This window comes from Notechis scutatus, chromosome 3 (assembly GCF_049901735.1).
Source record: "Notechis scutatus isolate UNSWTSFEM ecotype Mainland chromosome 3, rNotScu1.2, whole genome shotgun sequence".
NCBI lineage: Eukaryota > Metazoa > Chordata > Lepidosauria > Squamata > Elapidae > Notechis > Notechis scutatus.
The window spans coordinates 60,095,123-60,122,813 of record NC_142011.1 but is presented as its reverse complement, the minus strand read 5'-3'; the positions used below and the strand labels follow the sequence as shown (position 1 = coordinate 60,122,813).

At 39.6% G+C, this 27,691-nt stretch overlaps 1 protein-coding gene across 2 annotated transcripts in view; it reads left to right on the top strand.

Moving 5' to 3' along the window:
• Nucleotides 1-27,450, top strand: part of MOB3C (MOB kinase activator 3C) — a 37,325-nt gene extending 9,875 nt beyond the window's left edge. Inside the window, exons 1-4 of one of the 2 annotated variants that reach the window (XM_087960220.1) lie at nt 1,890-1,961; nt 7,259-7,967; nt 18,105-18,307; nt 26,892-27,450. In XM_087960220.1, the coding sequence (XP_087816346.1) occupies nt 7,550-7,967; nt 18,105-18,307; nt 26,892-26,921 (651 nt within the window). In that variant the 5' untranslated portion in view covers nt 1,890-1,961; nt 7,259-7,549 and the 3' untranslated portion in view covers nt 26,922-27,450. Of the gene's footprint in view, nt 1-1,889; nt 1,962-7,258; nt 7,968-18,104; nt 18,308-26,891 lie in introns of those variants that run through there. The other variant, XM_087960219.1, reaches the window with a different exon arrangement.
• Nucleotides 27,451-27,691: the final 241 nt, after the last annotated feature.

Genomic DNA, 27,691 nt, shown 5'->3' with positions numbered 1-27,691 from the left:
TATTAGTGACAACTAAGCTCTGATCCTTTGATGTATATATAAGTATTTTTTCCTAACTTTTAAAAAGGAAGATGTGAATATAAGAAAAACTCCTCCCACCCATTTGTTTGAATCTTTTTGTCTGGGTTGGTCACATGGCAAATTCGATAAATTTATAGAGATGCATAATTATATCCTCCATATCCTATCTTGGTCCATGGATGTCCATAGAATTTGGGCATTTATGAAATTAGGTAGGTCCAAAACAATAGCGCAGGTAGGGCTGAAACAACCTAACAATTCCACAACCTAAATAAATGAAATATCTATTAATGCATTAGATTCCCATCTGTCAAATTCAAATTACATTTCAATGGCAAATTCTGAATGGTGTCTGAAGGGGAGGCCCTGGGGAAGGTTTAGGGTGAGATGCATTTGTTTAATTTTTACAACTAAGGCCATGTAGGCTTCAGGGTAGCTTTGTATCTCCACCAACAACCTAAACTGGGACCACAACAGGAAGGGTCATTCATATTGCACAGCAAAAAACACAATTAAGCTAGACAAAAGTCCAGCTGCTACTTCCTGCTTTACATCTGTTGGCATTAGGCAGTTGTCAAGCTGGCCTTCATGGTCTGGAGTACAGAAAAGCTGAGTAAAACCAGAAAGAAGTTTTGGGAAACTGGGAGCCTTTATTTTCATCACAGACTCCATTCCACACTATACAAAAATGTTTACTTAACATACATTTTGTGCCTGAGTTGGAGAGGAAAATCTGCAGAGTACTAACGTCTACTCATAAGCCTTCAGTGTTTGCCTAATACTTCTACGCACAGTTGTAAAATGTTGCTAGAAAAAGAGATCAGCTATAAGATGTTTTGACAAGTAATGCTAGAAGTTTTCTCTCTCCAGAAGATCCCCAAATGTGACTTTCTCATGGCCTTTAGAAGGCAGGGAAAATTTCCAGCCAAAAAGCAGCTAAGATATCTCAGTAGGCCTTCAAATATCCAGGCGGTGGTTGGCTCCTGATCAACATACTCACCCAATCAAATAAAACAGTTTGAATTTGGACCTAGATAATTGCCTTATATGCATCTAGAGTAATGTCAGATTTGTTATAAAAGCAGTATATATCAGCTAGTGCAAAATTAGCCAGAGGAAGGAGGAAAGCAGATAATTTCCAGAGACTCTTCCATCTTTTTTTAGGAAGCCAATTATCTGCAAGGGGTCTATTAGAAGAGGGAAAGTGTTATTGCCATTGTATGGTTGGACATTTGCCCATTTCTGAGTTGAACTGTTTTTACCCATCTGGGACTGAGAATAGCAGCCCAATGGCATGAAATTTATTACCCGTCCCAGGCCTGCTCTTTTGTTTGTTCTCAAGTTACTGTAGTCATCCAACTCCCTTCCAAGAAATAAATGAGAAAGCCTAACAAATTTTACAGACTTTGAAGCTACAGCGGGAAAGGGACAGAATAAAATACCACTCATTTCCTTACCAGCAACATCCAGCATCGCCTAGAGTCATCCAAACATGTTGTAATGCCAAAATAATATGGATGAGGAGTTGATTTTTTATTACTTCTGTGATGGCTGGTGGGGCTGTGAACACCATGTATTGTAAATCAATAGTAAAGAAATGGTCTAGCATGCTTATGCTTATTATAGCTGAGGCAATAGCTTAAATTAATGACTTAAGTCTCTATCACTCTGAGGATGGCAATGAGATGAAGGTAACATACTGGCAACATAGTAGAAAAATGATATTGCCAAAGCATGTTTACACAATGGTTAAGTGCAAACAAGGAAAGACCCTATAGCTGTAACTGTACTTATAAAGGTAATCTTGAAAATCATCGGTATTATTTGTCAGCAGTTACTCACAGGATTATGCTTCATCCCAAATTACAGATTTGGGGAGTTTTGTGTCACTCAGAATCTGATGATTGGAGCACTTGAAAGCCATGTAACTCAAACAAAATGTAAGTGAACGCCACACTTGTTACTTATTATAAAATCTGGAATTGAATTTATGTAATCAACTGAAAATATGAATTAATAGCACAGCCAAAGAAGCAGATATTTGTCATATCAAGAAACTACCGTAGGGATAAATATTATGGAAAGGAAATGAATCAGACCTTTTATATTCTCAATCTAACGTGCAGCTGGGGAGATGACTCCCTGCTCTGTGCTCCTTAAAAAACAGAAAGAAAAGAACAGTGAATGTGGATCACTCACCTCAAATCAAAATGCAATTGCGGGGCAACTTTTGAAGGGCTACAGAAGTTATTTTTTAAAAAGGACTAAATTAAAAGCATTTTAAAAAAAATCTCATGAACCGTGGTCTCTGTACACACGAATCCAGACTAACTTTTCCCCTTCTAGGATTTTAAGTATTACATATTAACCACTGAAAGTTATAACGGCACTGGAAAAAGTCACTTATGGCCACTCTTCACACTTGTCATAGCATCCCCCCCCCCATGGGCACATGATCAGAATTTGGGCACTTGGCAATTAGCATGTATTTAGGGTAGTAAATGGGATGTTGGTTGGGCTGCTTGCTGGTGAATAGTTATGTTTAAAATAAACAAACAGATGACACCATTGAAGGAAGTGGAGGAGACCCCAGGTTGAACTGTGGCTTTGCTACCTGCCCTCTCCCTCCCTGTCCTGTAGTTGTTGAAATTTTATCTTTCCGTACTTACTTGCACAATGGCTATATATGCATATTGTCTTGAATTTGCTCTGTGCCTAAGGGATAATCATGGAATCATGTTGAGTACACTCACTGTCTGTCACATACAAGCAACTTGTCACCGGAAAAATTGCCAATGGGGATGTTTCCAGGGACACCACGGAATGTGCCCATGATTTGATATCATTCTGATAATTTCTGCCAGTAGGTGTTTTCCTCTCTATCTTTGATTCATTTTAATTTACTTCATTACAGTGTTTTCATTTAAAATGCTGATTTAATGGATGTTTATCAAACTTCTGTTATTTCAATCTGTGTTGAAGATCCTTTCAGAGACTAATCATTGGCTTATTCTAAAAAAGAAGCTGCCTGATATAGTCCCACTCACAGTGGAAGTATTTCCTACTAGTTTTATGCACAGCTTGTAGTCTAAATGTTCAGAAACAATCTCCCCAGCCCCCGGAATTCTATTTAAATACAGGATATAATAATGGAGCAACCTCTCTAACAGGAAATAACCAAATAATAAAACTTTGCTCTAACATGCAGAAATGTCAGATTCAGCAGTGTCTGAAAACTACCACTTCCTCATGACTCCCCTTGCTTCCTCTTGTTGATAACCAAATTGAGTGAGATGCAGTAATGAGTAATGTAATTGCTGTACGATGTGGTAAACTGAATTGTAATATAGATTCAGGATAATTTCTCTACATTTGTCTGTCTGTCTAATCTGCCATCTCCTGAAACCATACACATAGTCCTCAGTTCAGGACTATTTGTTTTGTGACCATTCCAATTACAACATTGAAAAAAGTTGTAATTTTAAAAAGACTGTTCAAATTATATACTGAAAAAAGGAACTTATGACCTCTTTCACGTACAACTGTTGCAGCATCTCCATGGTACTCCATGATAAAAATTCAGGCACTTAGCAACTGACTCATATTTATGACAATTGCAGTGTCTCGGGGTCATTCAATCACCTTTTATGCTCTTTTGACAAGCAAAGTCAACAGAGAAACCAGATTTACTTAATAACAGGGTTTACTAACTTAAGAACTGCAGTGATTCACTTAACAACTGCAGCAAGAAAGGTTGTGAAACAGGGCAAAACTCACCCAACTGTCTTGCTTAGCAGCAGAAATGTTGGGCACAGTTGTGGTCATGTTGAAGTCCGCCTGTATTGGAACTCAGTTGAATAAAATTAATAACTTATTAAAGTTGTATGCCATCTGACGCTCAATGACTCTGGGCAACTTACAAAACAATCAAATAAATTACAATCATACTAATAAAACCACTTGTTAGGTAATATATAAAAATAAAAGTTATATCAAAATTTTAATTTTAGTATGATAAAATGGTACGATGCAGGGGTGGGCTTCAAACATTTTAGCAACAGGTTCTCTGCCTGGTTGCTGGGTGGGCATGGCCATGGTGGACGTGGCCTAGTCAGCCTCCTGCACCACGGTGTGGAGGGCGTTTTTGCCCTCCATGGGCACCGGAAGCTTTCCTCGAGTCTCTGGGAGGGCAAAAACAGCCTCCCGGGGCTCTGAAGGCTCTCTGGAAGCCAGAAACAGGCCCATTTCCAGCCTTCCTGAACTTCCGGGAGGCTCCTTTTTCACCCTCCCTAAGCCTCTGTGCCCTGCACTTGCCTGCATCCAAAATGGGCGGCGTGGGGATTCCCGGGAGGGGAGTAGGTGGGGCTAGCCAGGAGTGGGATTCGGAGGTTCTCCGAACTGTGCAGAATCTTAGCTAGAGGATCTCCCGAACCCATGCGAACCCCCAGCATCCCACCCTGGTATGATGACCCAATTGTTCTCAGCTTTAATTCTCAATTCTGTCAAATGCTAATGCTAATAATATCATCTGTCCTTTGACAGGTTAGAGAAGATATTGCAGTGCGGCTAGTGATTCATATCACTTTGTATCAGCTATGTGTGGTAGCAGCAGTTCTTACTAATCACTTGGGGCCAGACCTTTCCCGCGGTGATTTCAAAGAATATAACACTTTCAAGACTTCAAACCAAATAAATATATGTAAGAGAAAAGAATCCTATTGCAGCTATCAGGCTTCCTGGGAGGAAGAATGGCACAGCAATAACTAACAACTGGGAGGCGAATAGGTTTCATATATAAAAAGGAAAGTCTTTTTCAGTTTGAATGTGACTCCTAGTGAGTTTCATGGATATACCCATGAATAATTTCCAGCTGGGTTTTGCCCACCACAATCCCAGACAATTCCTGTATCCTTTTTCAGATCAGAGCAAACACACATGCCTCTCAGTATAGCTATCAAAAATATCAGTTGATGTTTATTTATCAAATGTTAGCAAAGATCAAAGACAGTTAACAGGACAAAAGACAGGCACAATTAGACAGAGAAAGAGACACACAGAAAGGCAAAGAGATGAACAAGAGGCAAGAAGTAAAAAAAACCCCCAAAAACTCAGAGAACTTAATAACAACAATCTACAGTCTCAATATCTATATATCTAGAGGGGCATAATTTTCCAGTGCAACTGGGAACAATATTACAAATACCGTAATTAGCATGGATAATAGACTTTGGCTATTTCGTATTCAACCTTTTATGTACCTAACAGTTGCAGAAGAAAGAAGGAAAGCATGGGCCCAGCTGACCCTTCTTCTATTCTATACCATGAAAGAAACAATTTGGTGGACAGTGATGATGTACCCAACATGGAAGTGGTTGGTCATTATCTTCTTGTCAGAGTTCTTTAGTTTCGGCATACTGTCAGAGTTCCAAAAATTATCCATTCCAATCAGTAACTCCGAGACGACCATCATCTCAAAGTGCTTTATTAAAACAGAAACTTGGCACGTCTGTGGAATTCCAAAACTAAACTTTCCTCCCAGACTTCCCACAAGACTCAACCTATACCCACCCCTTTTCTTTCACATCATAAATCACGTGAACCAATCACCCTTCAGCTACAATTCTTGTTGTGCCATAGAGAATAACCTTGGAATTTTTTTATATCTATTTTGTCTACTGAAAGCTACTCAAACAACAGCAGCCCTCTTCCGCAGGTGTGTTGCAGCTTTTAATAAGGATTCCAAATCTGACACTTCTCATACTAGGACTTACAGTCTCATACCAGGACCTACAGTCCTGGACTTTCTAGATGCAATCCTCTATCCATAGACTAACCAGAGCCAATCTTGCTTAGCTTTCTGGATTAGTCAAGGTTGTATAGATGTTCCACCTGCTGAGACTGGTAGGTTCATGTGTAAAGGGGAAAAGGTCTGTAGACTGATCTGTAGTATTGATATAAGTGATCTTAACGGAAAAAAAAACTGAAAAGTGAAGTAGACAGATATTTTGCAGTGGTCTCACAATTTGGATGTAGATTTCCTGTTCAAAATGCATCACATCTTCCTCTTTCAACTCCCTGTTAAGTTAAAAAAAATGGCATTTGGGAAAGAGCAGTGCTTGGCACTTCTGCCTTAAGACTGATAGTTAAATATATACCACTTTTCTCCATAGGGACATTGCTGAATTACAGCTGGAAGCCCAAGAGGCTTGTAAATGTGATTTGAGTCACAAAAGTATGTGAACTGCCAAACATCTGCATTCCCAGGAGATGTCCAGGGAATGGTCAAACCAATGACAAAGCAACAAAATGTTTTCTTCTTGGGTTAAAAGCACTGCAGCTGTTGAGGAAACTTCTCTGCTTCCCACCAGAAATGTACACTTATTTTTAGAAATGCCTTGAGTACTACTTTGATCTGACCTTCTGTTTCAAAACAACTTCTGTGCAATGCTGAATAGATACAAGTGTTTTCTGTTTGCATTTTGTCCTCATCTTTAGAGTAATGATGAGATGCAACGAACAAATTGCTTTGCTATTGGGGATGGGGAGGTGGGGAAGGACTCTGGTTTCCGTGAGCAGTTCTGGGGACTGTGGAAAATAACTAAAAGGAGCAGGAGAAGTGTTTTAAGTGGGGCTTCATCAAAGTGTTTCTTGGTGCCATGCTTGCACTGAGCTCACATTTCCACTGAAATAAAGCAATGGGATCCAGCCAAAAGTTCCACTGGAACACTTTCTCTCTCGATCTTCATCCGCCTCCGTCTACCTTGCCAGAAGTCATTTTGTGGAGGTGTTTGAAAAAGTAGGTTTCACTGAAACAACGCAACCCTTCATATTCTTTAAGTTCCAGTAACAGAAGCTTGTAGGCTTAGTTTTCTGGGAAACATGAACAGAAGAATATAGTCAGTCTCCAGACTAAGCTTGGCTCCTGGTGAGTCGTGAATACGTATGGCTTGTTTTCTAGGGAGCAACATGGACTTGTTTTGCCATTGCTTTCTTTGGTGTTTCCCCCCCTGAACCTCGATTCAGTATAAGTACAGAGGTTTTCTGGTGGTTATTCATACAGATGTCCTTCTCCAGGCACCTTCTTGGCCACCGTGGCAACAAAATATTTGACAAAATGGTTCTGTAGTCTAATACAGTGGTGCTTTTTTAAAAAAAACTTTCTTATATACATGTCCATTGCTTTTCACAAGTTGCATCCTTCCTTCTTTCTTACTTATTTTTTTGGGTTTCATTTCAGGTTAGACCATTGCTGCCTACCACTTTCTCCACATTGATGAGAACCAGGAAAGAAAAAAAGTTCAGCTCCCTGTTAAATATATACATGGATACTACACTTCACTTTAAATGTTGCTGATGTTTGTTCCCTCTGCTGGACAGTTAAGCGAATAAAAGGAACTTTTAAAACGATTGAAGAACTGCCTGTTAAAACTCTATAATTTATTTTTCAAAAACTATATTATTTTTTTCTACTTGAAAGTTTTTTTCCTTTGAAAAATATAATTGCCACCCTGGCTAATCCTAAATCAGAATGGCTCTATGCCTCAAGCAAGTTTTTAACAAAGACAAAACATTTCGTCCTCGTAAGAAATTTGAGCCGGGTACACAGCGGTTTGAGCTGTACAAGAAAGCCCAGGCTTCCCTCAAATCAGGACTAGACTTAAAGACAGTGGTCCAGTTGCCCCCAGGGGAGAACATCAATGATTGGATTGCAGTGCACCTCGTGGACTTTTTCAACAGGATAAATCTCATTTACGGGACCATATCTGAATTCTGCACTGAAAAGAGCTGCCCCATTATGTCTGGTGGTCTGAAGTATGAATACCGATGGCAGGATGACTATCGATTCAAGAGGCCTACCAAGCTTTCAGCACCTCATTACATGTGCATGCTAATGGACTGGATTGAGACACTAATTAATAATGAAAACATCTTTCCCACTAGAATAGGTAAGTAAACTTTGATTGCTCCCTGGAAAGTTGATTCTTCTAGATCAAACTCTTTCTCCTTGTAGCATAGAGTTTATTTTGGCTTCAGTGATCCTACAAGTTCTCTTAACGGTACTCTGAAGTGAGTATTCCTTCTACTCACTTCAGGGGCAAAACTGAAAAAGAACCTGGCATCAATTCCTGGGAGAGATGGGCAGTTCCTTTCCCCATGCTGGTCCTTCCATAAAGCATGACCATCTATCAACAATGCCAAAACTGACTAACTCATCCACAGATCTTGACCTTGTGGTACTTCATTTTTTTTGCTTCCTATTTAATTTCCTTGTTAAAATGGCCAGCCATTCACTGTCAGGGGATACCTTGGAGGATCATTCCAACAGGTTTTGATTTCTAGCAATCTGCACCGCCCCTACCCCTGCCCACCAGGACACATTAACACAAGCCTAGTGCCTCTCGTAACTGTCAGAAGATTCACTACTCTTCCTTAAGGGAGCTGGATGGCCCAGGTACCACAGAAGATGGGTGTTGGTAATGCTGTCAGGTGCCTTAATCGATTATCCTTCACTAAAGAAACAGAAGTATTTGAAACACTCGACAAGCTGACAGGTAATATCCTCTCCCAAAGACCTAGTAAACCACGAGTGCCTCAGAGAAAGCTATGAGTTGCGACCCTCTGCCTTTGACTCCACCGTTACGCCAGGAGAAAGAGGAAGAGACAGAAATCTCATTGTGCTGCCCCTGACTGGAAAAACCTCATAGGAGGAGGAATAGAGGAAGGGAGGTTCACCAGTGGTGGGATTCAAAAAATTTTTTTACTACCGGTTCTGTGGGCATGGCTTGGTGGGCGTGGCAGGGGAAGGATACTGTAAAATCTCCAGTCAGAGGTGGTATTTGCCGGTTCTCTGAACTACTCAAAATTTCTGCTACTGGTTCTCCAGAACTGGTCAGAACTTGCTGAATACCACCTCTGAGGTTCACCTTTATCCTTCTCCTCTGCAGAAGAGAATCCCTCTCCTAACCCCCTTGCAGGGAGCAAAGAGGATCACCTTTGCAGGTAGAAGAAGCATCTGACCAAATGGGAATGGGACATATATTTCCCACCTTAAACCACATCTCTTTTTATATCCTGTCAGAAAAGAGAAAAGGGAAGATTGCTCTAGATAGAGAAACCTGTAGCCAATCTCTGAATCCACCTGATTGCTTCACTGCTACCCCTCCCCCCCCAAAAAAAACAGATTCAATTTTTTAATGTGGATAATTAGCCATCCCTCTCACAGGAATGAGTATGAGGAATTGTTGGTTTAACCTATAAAAGAACCTCTTCAATGCATTCAAGGCCTTAGGCCTTATTTTAATGAGGACTCACATAAGTAAAGCAGCTGTCTGCTGATTATTAAAGCAGCTGCATCTTTTTTTCTAGGCTTCCAGGCAATATCCCTCTTTTAATGAGTTGAATCATTGCAACAGTGCATCTTTAATATTACACTTAATGCAGCAGGGTCTCTTCTCAAGTTGGCACTAACTGCAGTGAGCCAGTTCTGCTTTTTTTTAAAAAAATGCAAACAACACTTTCACAAATACAAAAGGAGTGAGTGAGGGATAAGTATTGAATTTTTCTTCTATTGTGAAGGAATACCATTTTGACACAGCATGTTCCTTCTTGTTTTCACAGCTGGTCAGCTTCATAAATGCTTAGTTGTGTCATTTCTATCTCTTCCCCTCCCATCACCTTTCAAAATTAATATTGTGTAAAACTTAGCAGCTGTTTTTGTGCCTTTCTCATCATACATTGGTTTAAAGCACAGATTGAGGTTCATTTATGGGAAGAGGCAAATAATACTTTTTGTCTAGAGGGATTTAAAACTCCATGACAATATACTATTGTTCTGAACAAATCATTCTTCCCAGATTTAACAATATAATAGCTGAAACTAAAAAAATCCAACTGACAGGTCTCTCTTGACTGCATCAGAGAAATGTTATCTTGGAGAAACAAATAGCTTTAACATTCTCTTATGTAACATACCTGTGCTTATTATTTCTCATTTTTAATGCATTAATATATCAATCAACACCATACTGGAATGAACAGCACTTTGAACTTATCTATTCATTACCATGATAACATCAAAATGACAAAATGTGCATTGTGACTCCTAATGCAAGCTTTCCCCTTTCCTATTTATGACACACAGTGTTGTATATAAATATGTAAGAGGCAGACTTTGCATTGTGATGTCATAACAGAAATTTAATTCCTTCCCCCCTTCCTCCATCAATGCTCTTGGATACTGGACAAGGTTGTGATCAGAATTTAGAAATTCTACAAGGTGCCATTCTACCATTCTCCCCTCTATATTCATGGGATTGTAGTCGGACAACAGAATCTCTTTGAGGATGATAAAATTGAACCCCATTTATATGTCTACTTGTCCAAGATAATCTTTGCAGATATTTCTAGTCTGCAAAACAAAACCATTTGTAAATGAAACAAAAAAATGTCATATGACATTCAACTCACTTCAAAATGATTGGCCCTTGGCTCTTGATAGCAAGAATTGAATGTTCCCTGCATTTTAGCAACTTGGTCATAAAACTAGACTCAAAAATTACCTTTTTTAGTATTGTTTCAGATAGTGCCTAATACAATAATGCAGCATGCCTTTATCTGATATGTATTATTCTCTGTGAATATTCTGCCACTTAGCAAAGCTGGAGAGATATTGTGACAAGTCATTTCCACGTTCCAAAGATTGTAAGAACTTAAAAGCTCAGGATTCTTACTGAAGAACAAAACAAAACAAAAACTCAATAAAAATATCCTGCTTATAGTCTTGGAGGTCAAGAATACTGTACATGAACTGCAATTCACTTTTAATATTGCAGGTAAAATTAGCTGTGGAAAAAGAACTTCAGGAGAAAATTGTGAGCGATAAATCCAAGGAGGATTTGACACACTTCTCATCATTATACTTTTGTTCTTCAGATCAAATTGCCACTCTTGGTTTTTAAAGATGATTAGGGGAAGAAACACATTTTTAAAAAAAGCACCAGGAGAGGAGAGAATTGCCATTATTAGGGTTAATTTGTCATTCAAGGACTTTCACAGCTAGAAACTGGGAAATAATGACCATTTTTCCATCAATGACAAAAATGTCTTCACAGTATCATCCAGTCATTCTTGAAATAATATAAAGCCACTCCCCATTACTGTTATTTTGAAACACCAATGGCAGGATGACTCTAAAAGTCACTAGTAGGAAAATGACTAATATCAGTTACATAGTATTGAGCTTCAGTAAAACTTTATTTGGATGCCAGTGAATAGATATTGCAATTTTCTAGGATCCAGAAATAACACCACCATCAATTATGTTTTATTTATCATTGCCTTCTCAGCAGTGTGTGCTTGGTTAAATTGCTACACGCTTGAACAACTGCTAGCTAGTTAGCTCAAAGCACTTCTGTTTAAAATGCATTGCGAACTCTGTGGCATTGGAGAAATATTGGACTGAGGCTATGCCTCTTAAAACTTTTCTAGTTTTTCACTTTTCTAGTCATCATGGTACCATACAAAGCTTAGAGAAAAGTTTAATGAGATCAGTAGCATAACATATTCCTTTATATTTTTTCTCAGTGAAAAATGCTCAGAAAAGCATCTTACCAAACACATGGGAAGATCATGAAAATAGATGGTCTCCAAATTGAGACTGGAGCTACAATGCAACATTTGTTTAATAACTTTTCCTGGGCAACTAGCCTGAAACAGTTCAAAAGTTTAATGTGATTTTCCTAGTTTCAATTGCAATATATTAGAAGTTTTGTGTTTGTGTAAGCTGACCTTAGATAACGTAGTGTTACATGAAAAAAACATTATCTTATCAGATTTCTACCATGCTTCCTTGTTCTGTCTCACCTTTCTTCTTTCTCAAAAGATGAAAGAGTACAAATTCACACAAACACAGGCAGGCAAGCTGGCTCGGACTTCACAGAGTTAATTCTTTGGAACTGATAATGTCCTTGGCATTCCAACACGCTCTGCCTGCCAAGTTCGAACTGATAACAAGTAAAAAGCTACTTACAGAAAATTACAAGGCAGACCACAAAAATAATTCACAAAGAAAAACCTGAAGTAAGATCAAACTTTGTCCCATACAAAGTTCCAGCCGACAACACACCCACTTTTATCCCCTGTGGGGTGTGGCTCAATGACTCAGCTCGCTCTCTGACCCTCCCACGCCTCCTACGTTGCTGCTCACGTTTCTCCCTATGACGCAGCTTAGGATCAAGCCAACATTCTTTCTCTTGACTCCCTGTCAGGGGCTGCTCCGATATGCCTTCCTCCTGATTAATCTCAGGCTGTTCCTCTCGGTTGTCTGATGAAACCTGAGGCATTATCAGGGAGGAAGGCATTGCCAGAGAGGAAGGTCCTGGGGAGGAAGGCATTCCCAGTTCCTCCTCCTCATCTTACAAGTCCTCTTCCTCTAACAACACAGGCTCGGGAATCGGAGCCACAACACTTCCTGATTGAGAGAAGATTGCGATCTGCCTTTGGGCAATCAGAGAATGCTATTCTTGTTTGTGAATGTCCTAATGAAAGCTACGTTTGTTGCTTTTACTGTATATAGCAAAATTGCTTTTCAGATTTCCATGCATAACCCAGTAGGAAAAACAATAGCTAAAAATAATGTTTCCTTTAATAAACTTGACTAACTATGCATGTTTTTGGGTTGCAGTTGTGGAAAAAAATTCAGAACGCAGCAGGATATTATTAATTTAATATTTTTCAGCTTACAAAGTGTTGTTCCATGTTTTTTAGTATTCTAATTTTAATAAATGATGTAAAGAAGCTCAGAACACTACCTATCCATCAGGACAAATTTCCAAAAATTCAATTGAATTGAATACTTTATTTGGCCAATGTGATTGTGTGACAACGTTTGTCTCTGGTGCAGAAGTTCTCAGTGTACATGCAAAGCAACAGTACAATGATAACCATCTTTATAATAATACCAATAAGAGGGGCGAGTAAAGAAGGATTAATACTATAGCCATACTACATGGGTAAATACACAATCTGCAGCGCTGTGAGAATTAGGTTTTTAGCAGAGTGATGGTCTGAAGGGAAAAAACTATCCTTGTATCTAGTTATTTTTGCAGTGCCTTACAGTGCCATCTCAAGAGGCAGGAGTTTATATCCGGGATGTCAGGGGTCTGGATTGAAGTTTATATCCAGGATGTGAGGGGGTGTGCAGATACCTTCTCAGTCCTCCTTTTGCCCCCAGCAATATACAGGTTCTGTGGAAGGTAGGCTGGTTGAACAGCATGAAGTGAGTTTGGTATGGCAAGCTAAGCTGGCAAGTAAAAGACTGAGTTTCAAAACAGTCCTGCCTTGAGGCTATAGAGCACAGGTGTCAAAAGCGATCATGTCATGTGACATATTATGGTGTATATTGCAACAGTTTTTTTCCTTTGTGGAGCCAGGGTGGCCGTGGCCTACGTGTGATAAATCCGGCCTGTGGGCCACCAGTTTGACAGGCCTGCTATAGAAAAGAAAAAATATCTGCAACACATCCTTCTATGAGAGGCAGTTCTGCAGTGTTTGTGACTGCTCCATTCTAAGCATTCTCTATTTCTTTCAGGCATATGACCTAGAGTTGTGCAGAGCATGTGCAGAAACACACACACACACACCAGTGTGCATATAATACAAAGACAGTACTGTGCTTCTCTGCACAGAATACAGATGAATTTTATGACCAGTGCTGGTAAAGAGGTGGGAAGAATTTCAGAAGCCACACTAGTCTGCATGCTTTCCTCACTTCATTTCATCTTTTACCTGAGAGAATATTTAGACAGAAAGCTGTGCTTTAATCTTTCATCATCATGTTAGGGTTTTAAAAAGAGGGGCGGAGGGTTTTCATTAGAAGAGTAACATGTAAGAAGCAATGATTTTCACTTTTTTCTTCAGTTGCCTTGACACCAAAAAAAACCAAGCCTCACTTAACGGTAGCTATAAGGCAAGCTAATGGGAGCGCTCATTTTAAGGTTCTGGCAGCTGTTAAGAAAAGGCAGAGGGGGGAAATCCCTGTATTGTTTTCCTAAAGAATCCATCCCCACGCTTGCTTTGAATTAATAACCTGAACATTCATGCTTGAATTACACTGCCAAAACCTTAAAGCACTGTATCTAAAATAAACCATGTCAATTTGGTATTGCATAGTGTTAACCTTTGAATCCCATGGCCTCTTTGTCTCTGCTTCATTGGTTACTTTATTATAATAATATATCCTGTAAATCCAAGCAGATACTATGGCAAACGTAAAGTAGATATGCCAAAAGCTTGGTAGAACTTGTAAGTATATGGCATATGTAGCTTATGTTTAAAAAAGGATGTTTCTCAATTACAAACCCAGGAGTGGAGATATGATGAGGAAAAGTCTTTAGAAAGTTGCACAAATCACAACTTTATACCCAAGACAGTGCACGGCAGCATCTATACAGGCTTTTTATGTAAGCTAAAATTTGCTGGAAGGCTACATAGTTTTGACTTTTCCCAAGATAACAACACATGGCTGAGTTGTTTGTATAAACAATGCTTCAAAACAAATACTTAACAACTCTTCCGTGCCATTTTAGCACTTTTAACTTTCTAGCTGTGCTACATTTCATTGTTTAGAAAGCAAGCGTGTACTTTCAAAAGAAAGAGAGAGAAAAACTATTTTTGGCACTGTTTTCATAAACCAGAGAATGTAGGATTTGTCTTTACAAGCTATTTGTAGTCTACTCACCGGACATACTGAATCCCAAACTAGCCAACATATTTTAACCTAGGTTATGGTGAAAACAGCATTGGTATATGGTTAACATATAGTTATATATCATGAAAATTAGAAAATTGGATTAATTAGTTAATCATCATTTACTAGAAGTGTGCAATATAGCTGTCTGTACAACAATTTTCATATCTCCATCCAAACAGACAGCAATTAAACTCCAAATAACCTGGCAATAACATTTGAGAATTTCTTGTAAGTTACACAACTGAGCCTCCTGAGTTCTGTTATACAGCATCCTCTGCCAGCACAGCTGGCTGCCAGGAAGCAAGTTAGTAAGCCTTGAATCTGCCACAGGCCAGAGATAAGGAAATTCAGTGTTTTACTACAATTAGCTGGAATAAAACAGCTCTTGAAAAGTGTTTTTGCAGTACCTTTGAGGATAGACTGTACTCATGGTCAAACAGACACTGAAACCGGTAAGCTACCAAAAAGGTCAAAATAAATCTAAGATTAAAAAAAAACACAGCAATGCAGGATATTCACAGGGAAGAGCTGAATTTCTGATGTTGTTCTCAACACTGTCTGAAGGGACAGTATGGTTAACTAAGCCACACCGAACCTTCCCCTCATGAAATAGTAGCCGCAGAGTTTGTTCTTCTGTTAGCACTCACCTGGTTAGCCTCTCAGATTTGCAAAGTTCAGCCTAGGACTAAGTGACTAGGCTTCTGGATCTAAGAGATTATCAATGTATGGGTGAGCGGTCCTGTGGACTTGCTGGCTCTGTTAAAATCAGAGTGAGATCACTGGCTCTGTATTGCTGGAATCTACAATGACAGGATTGCTACCACTTGATGCTTCTGACTCCACTTTCTTCCTAAGTTAGATGTATTCTAATAATGCAAGAAGGCAGGACTAGAACTCATGGTCTCCCACTTTCTAGTCTGATGCCTTCACTACTACACCAGACTGTCTCTCAACTGTGTGTATAGTCTTCATTTAAGAGGGCATGTCAACTAACAAGGCAGTTAACAAGTTCTGTGTTAATGCAGGGGTCACCAACCTTTTGGACCTCAGGGACCACCAAACTCATAATTTTAAATCCTGTGGACTGGAAAATCCCAAAAAAAGTCTGCAGGAAAGTTCCCCACCCCATTTTCCTACCGATCGATCATTCTTTATTTGGGATCGCAAGATACTGTCTCCAGCTCCGTTCTCAGCTTCATGCAAGGAAAGTAGCAGAAGTCTTTCTTTCTCTCCCCCAAACTCCACCAGAATGGCACAGCCTTTTGGAGCAAGATGCCTTGCAGGGTCCCAAAGACTCATTTCTGGCAGAGTTTGGGGGAGAGAAAGAAAGACTTTTGCTGCTTTCCTTGCGCGCAGCCAAAAGCAGAAGGAGAAAGAAGCGAAAGAAGCAGCCTGGTGGCCAGGCCAGGTGCATTGGGCAAGTTCCCCCCCTCTGCCCTTCCCCCCCTCCCTTCACTATCTTGTGTTGTTCACAATGCAAGTGACACAAGCTTTGTGTTCCCATGGACCATGTGGGCGGCGCAGCCTTGTTTTTGCGCATACTGGATTAATGGCTTTGGGGGTGACATTTCTCTGCGGACCTCCAAAATTTTCTCACTGACCATCAGTGGTCCCCGGCCCACTGGTTGGCGACCACTGTGTTAATGTATTCAGAAACAGGATTATCAGATATGAGTCAGTTGCTTAGTGTCTGAATTCTGATCCTTGTGACTGTGCGGATGCTGCAAGTCGTAAGTATGAAAAAGGGTCATAAATAACTTTTTCAGTGCTGTTGTAACTTTGAATGGTCACTAAACGACCTGTTGTAAGTCGAGGACTACCTGTATACATTCAGAACAGCACTAGATGGCAGTAGAGATACAGAAAGTTCTAACTGTTCTGTCACCTGATGGGCATTTTATCTTCATAGCTGTTTTGAAAGAATGTGTTTAACTATTTGATTAATTCTATCGCCAAAGCCCTAAAATCATAATGGTATCTTCTGCAGGTATTAAAATGTGCTCTGTGCTATAAAACACTCCCCTGTACCCCGCTATCCTCAAAATATTTCTCTAGTGCTAGATGAATCACTCTAATGATTTTTAAACCCTACCACTCATAAACCCCTACCACTCATCCCACTTTAAGATTACAGTGAAAGACATAAACAAACTGATGCTTGAAGTGTCAGCTCCAATCCCTGCAATCTCCAGGTAATATTAAGTCTGGGCAAAATCCTTCGGCATGACACCATTACCACTATTGATCATCATGAGACTTTATGGGCCAAAGTTTTGATTCCATAAAAGGACAGCTTCATTTATTCTTGAAATATGTCCAATGTGTCCAATTCAATCACTAAAAGTTGTGTGCAACTTTTCACAACCCCATGGACCATTGTACACCAGGCCCTCCTGTCCTCCACTGTCTCCTGGAGTTTGCTCCAAAGTTCACTGCACACTAATCTATATATCAACTTCATATTCTTACACAGCTGCAATATGACTGTCATGGCCCTGTTGGAATCTGATTCTGAGGGAGAGGTGAAACAGCTGACAGGGAGTGGGAATGTGACTCTGGTGGCTGTGGAGGAAACTGGAGAAGGACACAGTCTGGCTGGGCATTCAGAGGAAGACCCAGGCCCACTCCCTCTTCATCCTAGGGCACGCAGGGAGGAATGGATAAGGGAGCAATGTGGGTTATGGGGGAGAAAAAGGTCCTGATTCCCTTAATTAGCTGCAGTTGGGAAAACAGGATAAATGTTAGTGCACAGCTCCTCGCTGGAAGCAAAGCATGAATTATTTTGCTTTGTCAAGTCTTATCTGAGTTCTGGCATCCTCCCAACTGTGTGTGTTTTGTTATCTTTTGAAGTCTTCAATTCCTTATCCTGCCCTGTCTCATTAATTGCTGCAGCATGGTTTGTGTTGGTTTTTATTTATAATTTATATGTACTTTGTGTTCGGAAGGAATTTCTTCTCTTTAAAAACTGTTCTTGGGAGAATTTTTTCTCTAGATGATAACTGGACATTGGGAGCCAAGTTGGAGGTATTAAAGGGACTTTACCTATTTTTGTGACTTTGTTGCTTTTGTGCTACGCCCCGGGTCATCACAGTGACAGTCTTTATGATGTCAAGGTACATGTGGAACAGATTTATTCTGGTAATCCAAACAATTGCTACAATAGAAGCAGACCTTTCTCAAGGCATCCACTTTGTCACTGATGATACTGAAATTTTAGCGCTTTGATTGTGAAGGAGGTAGAAATAGAACGCCCTAACTAATAGTTCACCAAAGCATTTCCTTGGCCACATTTGATTTTGAGATGCTAGGAGACTGTTGTTTGTTTGTTTTGCAGGTGTACCTTTCCCCAAGAATTTCCAGCAGGTCTGCACAAAGATCCTCACACGCCTCTTCAGGGTTTTCGTCCATGTTTATATCCATCACTTTGACAGCATCATCGGTATTGGTGCTGAAGCTCATGTCAATACTTGCTACAAGCACTTTTACTACTTCATCAATGAATTCAGTTTGGTTGATCAAAGGGAATTAGAACCACTGGTAAGAACCATCCTATCTTCCTTCTTGCTTCTAAACTATGGCGTCATCATGTGACATCTCACGATTCCCCCCCCTCTTTGCTAAACTGGGCGTGGCCAGCGTGTGATACATCTGGCCTGTGGCCCGCGAATTTGACAGCCCTGTTCTAAACAGGAAAGGTTTTCTTTGGATGAAAGAATGCTGGAGAGAGCAGTTGTGCAGAAATAACAAAGGGATCCTTTAGCTTATTGCTTTGCAAGTTCACTAGTGATTAAGTCATGCACAATTAATCTGCATAGGCACATAGTTTTTAATGTTGCAAAGACAGGGGAGTAAATTAGGGAGACATTTGGGATGAAGGTGGATAAGAACATACTTTTGGAATGAGACAAACTGATCCGGAATAGAACAAAGAGACCACCAAAGCAGAAATTTCATCTACGCCAGGGGTCCCCAACCACCGGTCCGCGGACTGGTACCGGTCCGTGGAACAAATCCTACCGGACCGCTGGTTTGCTGGGTGCCGCCATCTTGTTTTGATGAAAAAGTGCTTCCGGTGAGCTTTTCTGGGTAGAAAGCCATTTCTACCGGAAAAGCTCACTGAAAGCGTGGCTGCCGCCATCTTGTTTTGATGAAAAAGTGCTTCCGGTGAGCTCACCGGAAGCACTTTTTCATCAAAACAAGATGGCGGCGCCCAGCTGATGCCGGGGCCGCGGCGCCCAGCTGATGCCGGTACCGGGCCGCGGCATAAAAAAGGTTGGGGACCACTGATCTACGGAACAACCTGCAACTCTAATTGAGTAGCACCAAGGCATCTCTATTCCTTTTTTTTTTTTTTTTTGAGAATAGGGACTTAATAAATGTGTTGTTTTTTTTTGCTTTAGAAGAACATAGGTAATTTAAGAGCTGCACTAAAATTTCCCAGCTGTGTACTTCCTAGGTGCCTTAAGTAATGCATGTGTGATAAGTCACAGGAGTAAAAAAAAATTAACGCCATCAAAGTTCCAGCACAGTACAGCTTCACTTTTTATTTATTATTAGATTTATATGGTGTTTTTCACCCAAAAGCTCAAGATAGAGCTTTTGGAGCCTCTTTAATTTTATCCCCACAACAGCAACCCTGTGTAATAGATTTAAAGGGAGTGACATCCCTCAATTTAGAGGTAACCCAGCAATTTCCCATGCTATGCTTAACCATGCATTTTAAAACATAGTTTGTTAATTAAACCAAATTTGGTTAGCTTTACGCAGTGCATAAGCCAAAAACCATATCTTATGAACATTGCTGGGTTCATTTATTGCACTAAGTTGTAATAAGACTTTTTAAGGTTTTCAATTTAGCAAGATGTATGAGCCTCGCTGCGTGAAAAGGGATTGCTCCACCTGAAATCTATTTTTTTCTGATGAGGTGTTTGCCTTTTGGGAGCAGTTTTGTAGATGAGGATATCTATGCAGTGTTTCACAGGCATCAGAATAGCTGCTGATCCTAAAAGGCAATTAAAACACAGGAAATCAATGAAGGTGGGAAGAAGGAAAAAAAACTTTGTAATAACTTCCCTCCTTCCTGCTGTTTCCCTTAAGGCATAATAAGAGGAAGTTTCTCCACAAATATCCTTGTAAAATGGTAGTAATGTGCTCAGTATTGTTGGCTGGCCAAATAGGAATTGTTTTTTTGTTCTTTGTACCATATTGTTCAAGCAATTGATTTTAAACAATTCTTTAAACATATGAATTTGTCTTTTTGGTGTTAAGATATGCACAGCTACATCATGGCTTTTATTCCTCCTGCTTGTTCCCAGATTGAAAGTGAAATGTGATTAACAACATATCCATCAGCATCCATTCCTAAGCCCAGGAATGCCGACATGATGAAATGTGTGTCCTGACATCATTGCACACGCTCAGCCCTTTTTGTAGTTGCGGTGTGATCACACACGAGAATGCAAGGAACACAGTTTGCATCACGATATTGTGATACACATTGTATTGATTGTTGTAGAGCAGGGTGTCAAACTAACATCGTCATGGTGGTGTCATATGATATATTGGGACTTTTTTCCCCTTCGCTAAATCAGGCGTGGGCGTGGCCAGCATGTGATGCATCCGGTCCATGGGCCAGGAGTTTGACAGTCCTGTTGTAAGTAAAGGTAAAGGTTCCCCTCGCACATACGTGCTAGTCGTTTCTGGCTCTAGGGGATGGTGCTCATCTCCGTTACAAAGCTGAAGAGCTAGCACTGTCTGAAGACGTCTCTGTGGTCATGTGGCCGGCATGACTAAATGCTGAAGGTGCACGGAATGCTGTTATCTTCCCACCAAAGTGGTCCCTATTTTTTTACTTGCATTTTTACATGCATTCGAACTGCTGGTTGGCAGAAGCTGGGACAAGTAACGGGAGCTCACTCCGTTACGTGGTGCTAGGGATTCAAACTGCCGACCTTTCTGATTGACAAGCTCAGCGTCTTAGCCATTGAACCACCATGACCCTAAGCGGTGTTATAGAGGAACGCTTAAATAATCTTGGAGTAGGCAATGGTGAAATAAAAGATAACAGCCCAGGGGAAGGGAAGGTGTGAGAAAGAAACTCAAAACAATCCTGCCTTGAATTTGATTGGTGTTAAGACTAGGCACAGAGAAAGTCTGTCAGGCTTTCAATTAGTATAAAGGGAAAAGTAAAGGTTTCCTGTCTAGTCATTTCTGACTCTAGGGCAGGGGCCCCCAACCGTTTTTGTGCCACGGTCCGGTACCGGCATCACAAAATGATCCGCGGCCCGGTACCAGCATCAGCACGCATGACAAGGCAAGGTGAGCCGAGCGACCGGCCAGCCAGCCGTCCCCCGCTTCTCCCCACCACCTTCAACTCCTCCTTTGTACCTTTGTCGATGGGCTTCAGGACGGCTTTGGGACGGTCGCTTGGCTCGCCTTGCCTTGGGTGCTGAAAGAATCCTCGCGCCTTAGTTTCGTTCGAAGCCGCCCCCCCCTTCGATGAAGCTAAGGTGCGAGGATTCCTTCAGGACCCAAACGCCGCTTTCCAACCGGAAAAGCTCACCCGGAAGCACTTTCTCATCGAAACAAGATGGCGGTGCCCAGCAAACCGGTGGCCCGGTAGATAATGTTCCATGGACCGGTACCGGGCCGGGGCCCGGTGGTTGGGGACCCCTGCTCTAGAGGGCAGTGCTCATCTCCATTTCTTAGCCAAGGGTATTAGTGTTGTCTGAAGACATTTCCATGGTCATATGGCCAAGGCGCATGGAACGCTGTTACCCTCCCACTGAAGTGGTACTTATTTATCCACCGGTACTTGCAATTTGCATGTTTTCAAACTGCTAGATGGGCAGGAGCTGGGGCAAATAACAGTTCACAAGTCACTCAGGTCTTGAACCCAGTCAGTCAAACTCGGAGTCTTTAACCATTGAGCCACTGTGGGCCCCTTCACTCAGTATGCCCTACTTGAATCTGTAGTGTTCATGTAGTCTTTGAAGTGTTTCTAGCCTGCCTTATCTCAATGGGGGACATTTGCCCCCACCCCAAAGATCTTGTGAGCATACCTGCTGTAATACCGACAATGGCACAACTTCCATATCGCAGTTGCAAAGCTCATTCCTTCTTTAAGATTATGGGGTGCAAGTTCACTGAAATACCCATTGCTAACATTAGCATAAATGCTTTGACAAGAATCCTTCTACAAAGATAAGCAAAAAAAGAAGAAGCAAATTCAGATATTGCCACCAAATTAATTCTGTTCCCTGAGAGAAGTCACTAATATTGGGAAGAATCTATATACCTCCATTCAAACTCTGTACATGTTCCTATTCTGTTGGAAAAGAGAAAATAGTGGATTGGGGGGGGGGAATCACATTCTGGTAGAGAGAGAGAGAGAATTTCCCTGAGGATGGGCTTCTGCATGAATCTGAAAGCTCGGAAGACTAAACTTCTGGTCCGATGACCGACTCAGATTGGATCCTGGGGGGGAAAAAAGTTCCTAAGTAGCATTCCTGCTTTATATGTTTGAAAGTTGCCTTGTGGTGAGATGGCAGCAAACAAAATTAAAAATAAAAATAAAGAGCAGGGGGAAAAAAAACCCATTCCTGTGTTAAGTAAAGAAGGAGGCAGGGAAGAAAAATCAATTTTGTATAATGGGCACAGCTAAGGTGTAATTATTCTATTACATAGGCATTAAAGCTACTTGGATAAGCCCATTCTTTCTCTAATCATCCCTTCTTGACCTCTTTTTCACCTTCATCGCAGATTTTTCTTGCACCAGTAATTGGAAGAATTATGTGGCAGTCCTGATTTTGTACTAAATTACTTCTTAGGAAGGAAACATGTTGAATACACTGGACTTCCTTCCAAGTAAATGTAGAATTGTGCTGTAAAATGTTTCTTTTGGGAATTGGTTTCAGGTTTGAATAGTAATTTAGAAACAAGAGTAGACCCTTCTTTTCTGATTATTTTACAAATATGTACATATATTTACATATATTTATATATGGAGCTTTATGTAGAATAAAGAGCATCACGTTGTGGCTGGTATTGTAGCGCTTCTAGGAAGGTATGAAGATCCAGTGATGACCTCTCTTTTCATGTCACATGATGCTGTAGCTGGAGGCTTGTGAACATGAGGAATGCTAATTTTCCCCTCTATTTTTTATCGATTGGGGAAGAGGTGTCCACTGCAGTGAAAACAATTTCTGAAATAGCTTGGTTTCATTTTCTTGTGCTTCAAGGGAAAAAAAAAATCCAAATTCCTTACTTATCTTCTAGTCACTCTCTCAAGCTCATGGGGCTACAATGGATGATAGAACCAACACACATTCCTTCTGGGATCTTATCAGTAGTCTTCCAGAGAATGGAAACACTGAGAATTGAAATGGAAGTAATAGCGCACCTGTATTTTTTTACCTCTTTAAAAGGGAGTTTTGATGCAAATTTTTGCAGGCGTAAAGTGGGGACAATAAGTTACTGGTTGGAAATAGAATTTGATGGCTGCTAACCAAATCAAAGCAACACAGGTAGAAGTATGGCTGGGATTCTAGAGTAAATGTCTACAACTTTTGAGTATTCTTTCCTAGAAGCCCTCTGGGTTTATACAGCCTGGCCTACCTGATAAGAGATAATTACTGCTGCCACCAATTATCTTCCATGGGACACCTCGACTACTGTCCTTCATCTATCCAATCTGTGAAAGATAAGACGCCCACAATTTGTTTTGCCCTTCAGTTTAGAATAGAATAGACCAGAATTCTTTCTTGGCCAAGTGTGATTGGATACACAAGGAATTTGTCTTCAGTGTATAAACCCTTAGTGTACATACAAACAACAGAGTGATAAATCATAAAATACAATCATAAATCGTAAGATACAAACAATTGATAAATCATTATATACCAATAGAAGGTAGTAGGAAAGATGAAAGATGACAAGGATAATAGCAATATACCCTTCTACATGGGTAAAAATCTTTAGGCATAAGATAGTTCTGTGGGAATTTGGTGTTTAGCAGAGTGATGGCCTTGGGGGAAGAAATTATCTTTGTGTCTAGTAGTTTTGGCAATGCAATGCCTGTAGCAGCCTCTTGAGGGGAGAAATTGAAACAGTTTATGTCCAGGATGTGAGGGGCCTGTAGATATTTATTTATTTGTTTGTTGAAGATAAACTGAAGATACATTCATTTCATAGGAGATAAATAAAATCATTTTTTTAAAAAAAGGAACTCAAAATATAGCTAATAAAACAGTGATTGTCTGCTATAATTAAGGATGTTGATTGTGAGTTCATAGAAAGAAGAGAAATCTTAGGGAAACAGTCTTAAATTATACAGAATGTCCTACTTGCTCAGAAAAATAGGGCTAAGAGAAAAGGAAGCTTAAAACAAAGCCTCATTCAACATTTTTCTAAAGTTTTTACCTATTACTTAGAGACAACTTAATCCCAAAACAAAGTCTTATTTTTTTTTATATTCTGGATCTCTTCTCATTTATTAGTGTAATGCTAGTCATTTATCAGAGGTGCTGAGGGTATCAGGCACAGGAACTTATTTTTCCCTGGAGATTTCCAATCTCTCTTGAAAAGATTGAAATCTAAAAATAGCAAATAAAAATGCAAATGAAGTCCAGTCTTTAGACTGGCAGGGATGTTATAGTATTATGAATGCAGGCTGGCTATTTGTAACAACACATGTATCCTTCCTTCCTTCCTGCCTTCCTTCCTTTACAAATAAAACAGATGGAACTCAGTAATTTAATAAAGTAGGCAACCACTCTATTTTATAAATGGGAAAAGGGCTGAGACATAGAAACCGCCTCAAACATCCGCAGATACGCTAAATATGTTTTTTCCATATCTGAAACAAGATGTGGCATTTTATCCACTTTAGCCAATATGCATGCAAAAGTTCATATCTTTGCAGAAGTGCTTGTTTTTCCTTACTCTTTTCATGTGCAGTTTTGGGATGATTTACTGAATTCTTACAGAAATTTCTCTTTTTCACTTGGTGGTATAAAACGAATCACTGAATTCTTTCCATCTAGGACTAACTTTACAGATGCATCTCTCAGGAAAGCAATAATTTGTTTTACTGGGCCAAACAGTTTTTTGTTACAATAATAATGCCAAGAAATACAGCAATCCTGGAAATACACAGGTTGCTATGGGGATTGTTCCCCTCCATTATCAAAGTTGTCTGACAAGAAACATTGAAGAAAATAACCCAGTGTTAGTTACAGGGAGGGAGGAAGAGAGGAAAGGAGGGAGGGAGGGAGGGAGGGAGGGAGGGAGGGAGGGAGAGAGAGAGAGAGAGAGAGAGAGAGAGAGAGAGAGAGAGAGAGAGAGAGAGAGAGAGAGAGAGAGAATGGAATTTTATTTGTGGCAATAGAATGAGCATAATATTTTTCTCAGAAGTAGCTGAATTCCCAGGCTCACCTTTAGTTAAACTTTTATCTCTACTATTTAAATACACAAATACTCATTTTTCCAATTTAATCAATCAAACTGAAGGTTCAGTTGCTTAATTGGGTCATTTTAGACCTGTCAAGGGGGATGAATACTGTATCTAGCCCTCTGTATTTCCTCACTACTGAGCATCAAAATAGTACATTTTTAGATAACCCTTTTTCCTTTGCTGGCAAGGTCCTCTTGCTGCTATTATGGTATTGCACAATATATGATAAAGAATTCAGGGCTGACCTTTTATTTAGATAGATATTATAAGCTGCTTAAACATGGGCTATTATAATTGCAAGCATAATGGCAACTCCCAAACTTTTTATTTATTTGAAATAATTTCACGCGACTTGTTTGCATGTCGGTTATTAGATCAGAGAAGTTCAACCTTGGCAACGACTTCAACTCCCAGAATTCTCCATCCAGAAGTCTTAAAGTTGCCAAGGTTGGATACCTTGTAGATTAGATAATACAGGTCATTATATGAGCTTCCCTCTTCAGATTCTAAATTCTTTATGCTATTAGAATGTCATAGAAAGGCTTCTCCCATCCTCATTCATCTGTGATGGAAACTTTACTTGCCACAGCTACGTCCTTTCTTATTGTCACAGTGAAATTAGATAGAATGTAGATTTTATCCTCCTTTTTCCTGATATATATTTCCCTCTTATATCTTCGTTTCTTTGTGTTAGCAAAAGGAAAATAGTAAAAAAGTAGAAATTGATTTTTTAAACACAACACAAGCTTTTATCAGCTTTGTCTTTGAGCTTTTTGGTTGTCACCATGGCAACTCAAAGAGTCATTGCCAATTTTTCCTCTTTTTACGGCCCATGTCTCATTTCAGCATTTTAGTCCTTTCATCTGAAAGGTCTTTAGTTAAAGATGAAATCAATCTAAAAGTTAGTGATATTTATTAGGGAAATAATTGATTCAAATGACTTGCAAATGACAGCAATTTATCTACAAATCTAATTTTTTAAAGTAACAATACGGTTACCAATAGCCTTGGAATTTTTTTTTAATTAGATATGCATTTATATATTCAGCTGAATTTTGATCAAGCTGATCTTAATTGGCAGAAGAAGTTTTGGGAGCCAGATATTTTTGGCTCAAATCTCACAACAGTGCTGAACTTGACTGAAGACAGCCTCCCACCTTCCATACGATAATCAAAGTACTTCAACATTTTGGTTTGGAGCAGGAAGGAGACAGGAAATTTTCTATCAGCAAAAGAATCTTTCCTTGGACAAAGATTATTAGAAGAAGGGAATCTATGCTTGAACTCTAACTTAATTTGTCTGGTAACATTGATAATATTAGTATGCTCTGAATAGTCCAAAATACTAGAATACCTCTGGTAAAAAACAAACAAACCGTAATACCTGTGAATGTTGAAAAAATATAAATCAGTAGATGTTAATGACATAACAAAGATGTTAACATTTGGATGTGCTTTGTTTAAGGAATGGCTGTGCAACTATTTAACGTAAGGAAGACTTCATCCATAATTAACAACTGAAAACTTGCATTATTGTTCCTTTATATTACCTAACCACTATGTATTATTTGCATATATGGGACTATTTTTCTAAAAGTCGACTCAGTTTCTTTCAAATAAATATAATGTAGTCATCTATCCATTCATTCATTCTTCATTTTCTTCCAGAAGGAAATGACGGAAAGGATTTGCCATTAAAGATAACTTAGACAATGTTGCAAGATCAACATTTATATGGACAAGATGTTCTGATGATGCTCCAATGGACAACTCCCTAAGAATCTGAGGAACTTTCCGTCTTGGAGTAAGCTTCCAATACAATTTAAATTAATTTCTGTGGACTTCAGTAAATATAATTTTCCTTTCTCTCACTCTGTGGCCTTGTGATTCTTGCCACCTATATTGTTTTTTGTTTTTGTTTTTGCATTCATCCTCCGGAAGCTGCAGATAATCCACCTACAGTGGCCGAGACAAAGAAGATATTCCAAGTGGGCGAATATCACCATCCTGCATTGCCTGTCAAAGAAAAAAAGTTTTTTCTGTAATTCTATCTTGTACTTTAAGGATGCACCGATGATCCTTCAAAAATGTGAATGCATCTTTCTAATAAATTACTAAAAATAGTTTAATTTAGAAAGGCAGAGATACGGCCCAGAGGGATGCAAGTGTGATGGATGGTAAAGAAATTTGATAGATAAATAAATGAATAATAAAATATTTTGAAAAAATATAAAACTACTGAGATTATTTGATTGGAAAAATATTCTTTTCCTGTAAGGCACTAGTGAATAAGGAAATAAGAGTATTTCTTGGAACAAGGAAGCATTAAGCAGCCGTTTGGTTCAGATTTCTCCTAATTTCATTTCTCCTAATTGACATTAGGAGATATATATTGAAAAAAGCATAGATGCATTCCACTAAAATAACCAGCATAGCATTTGCTTTTAGGTTACTTGCGTCAGTGAGTC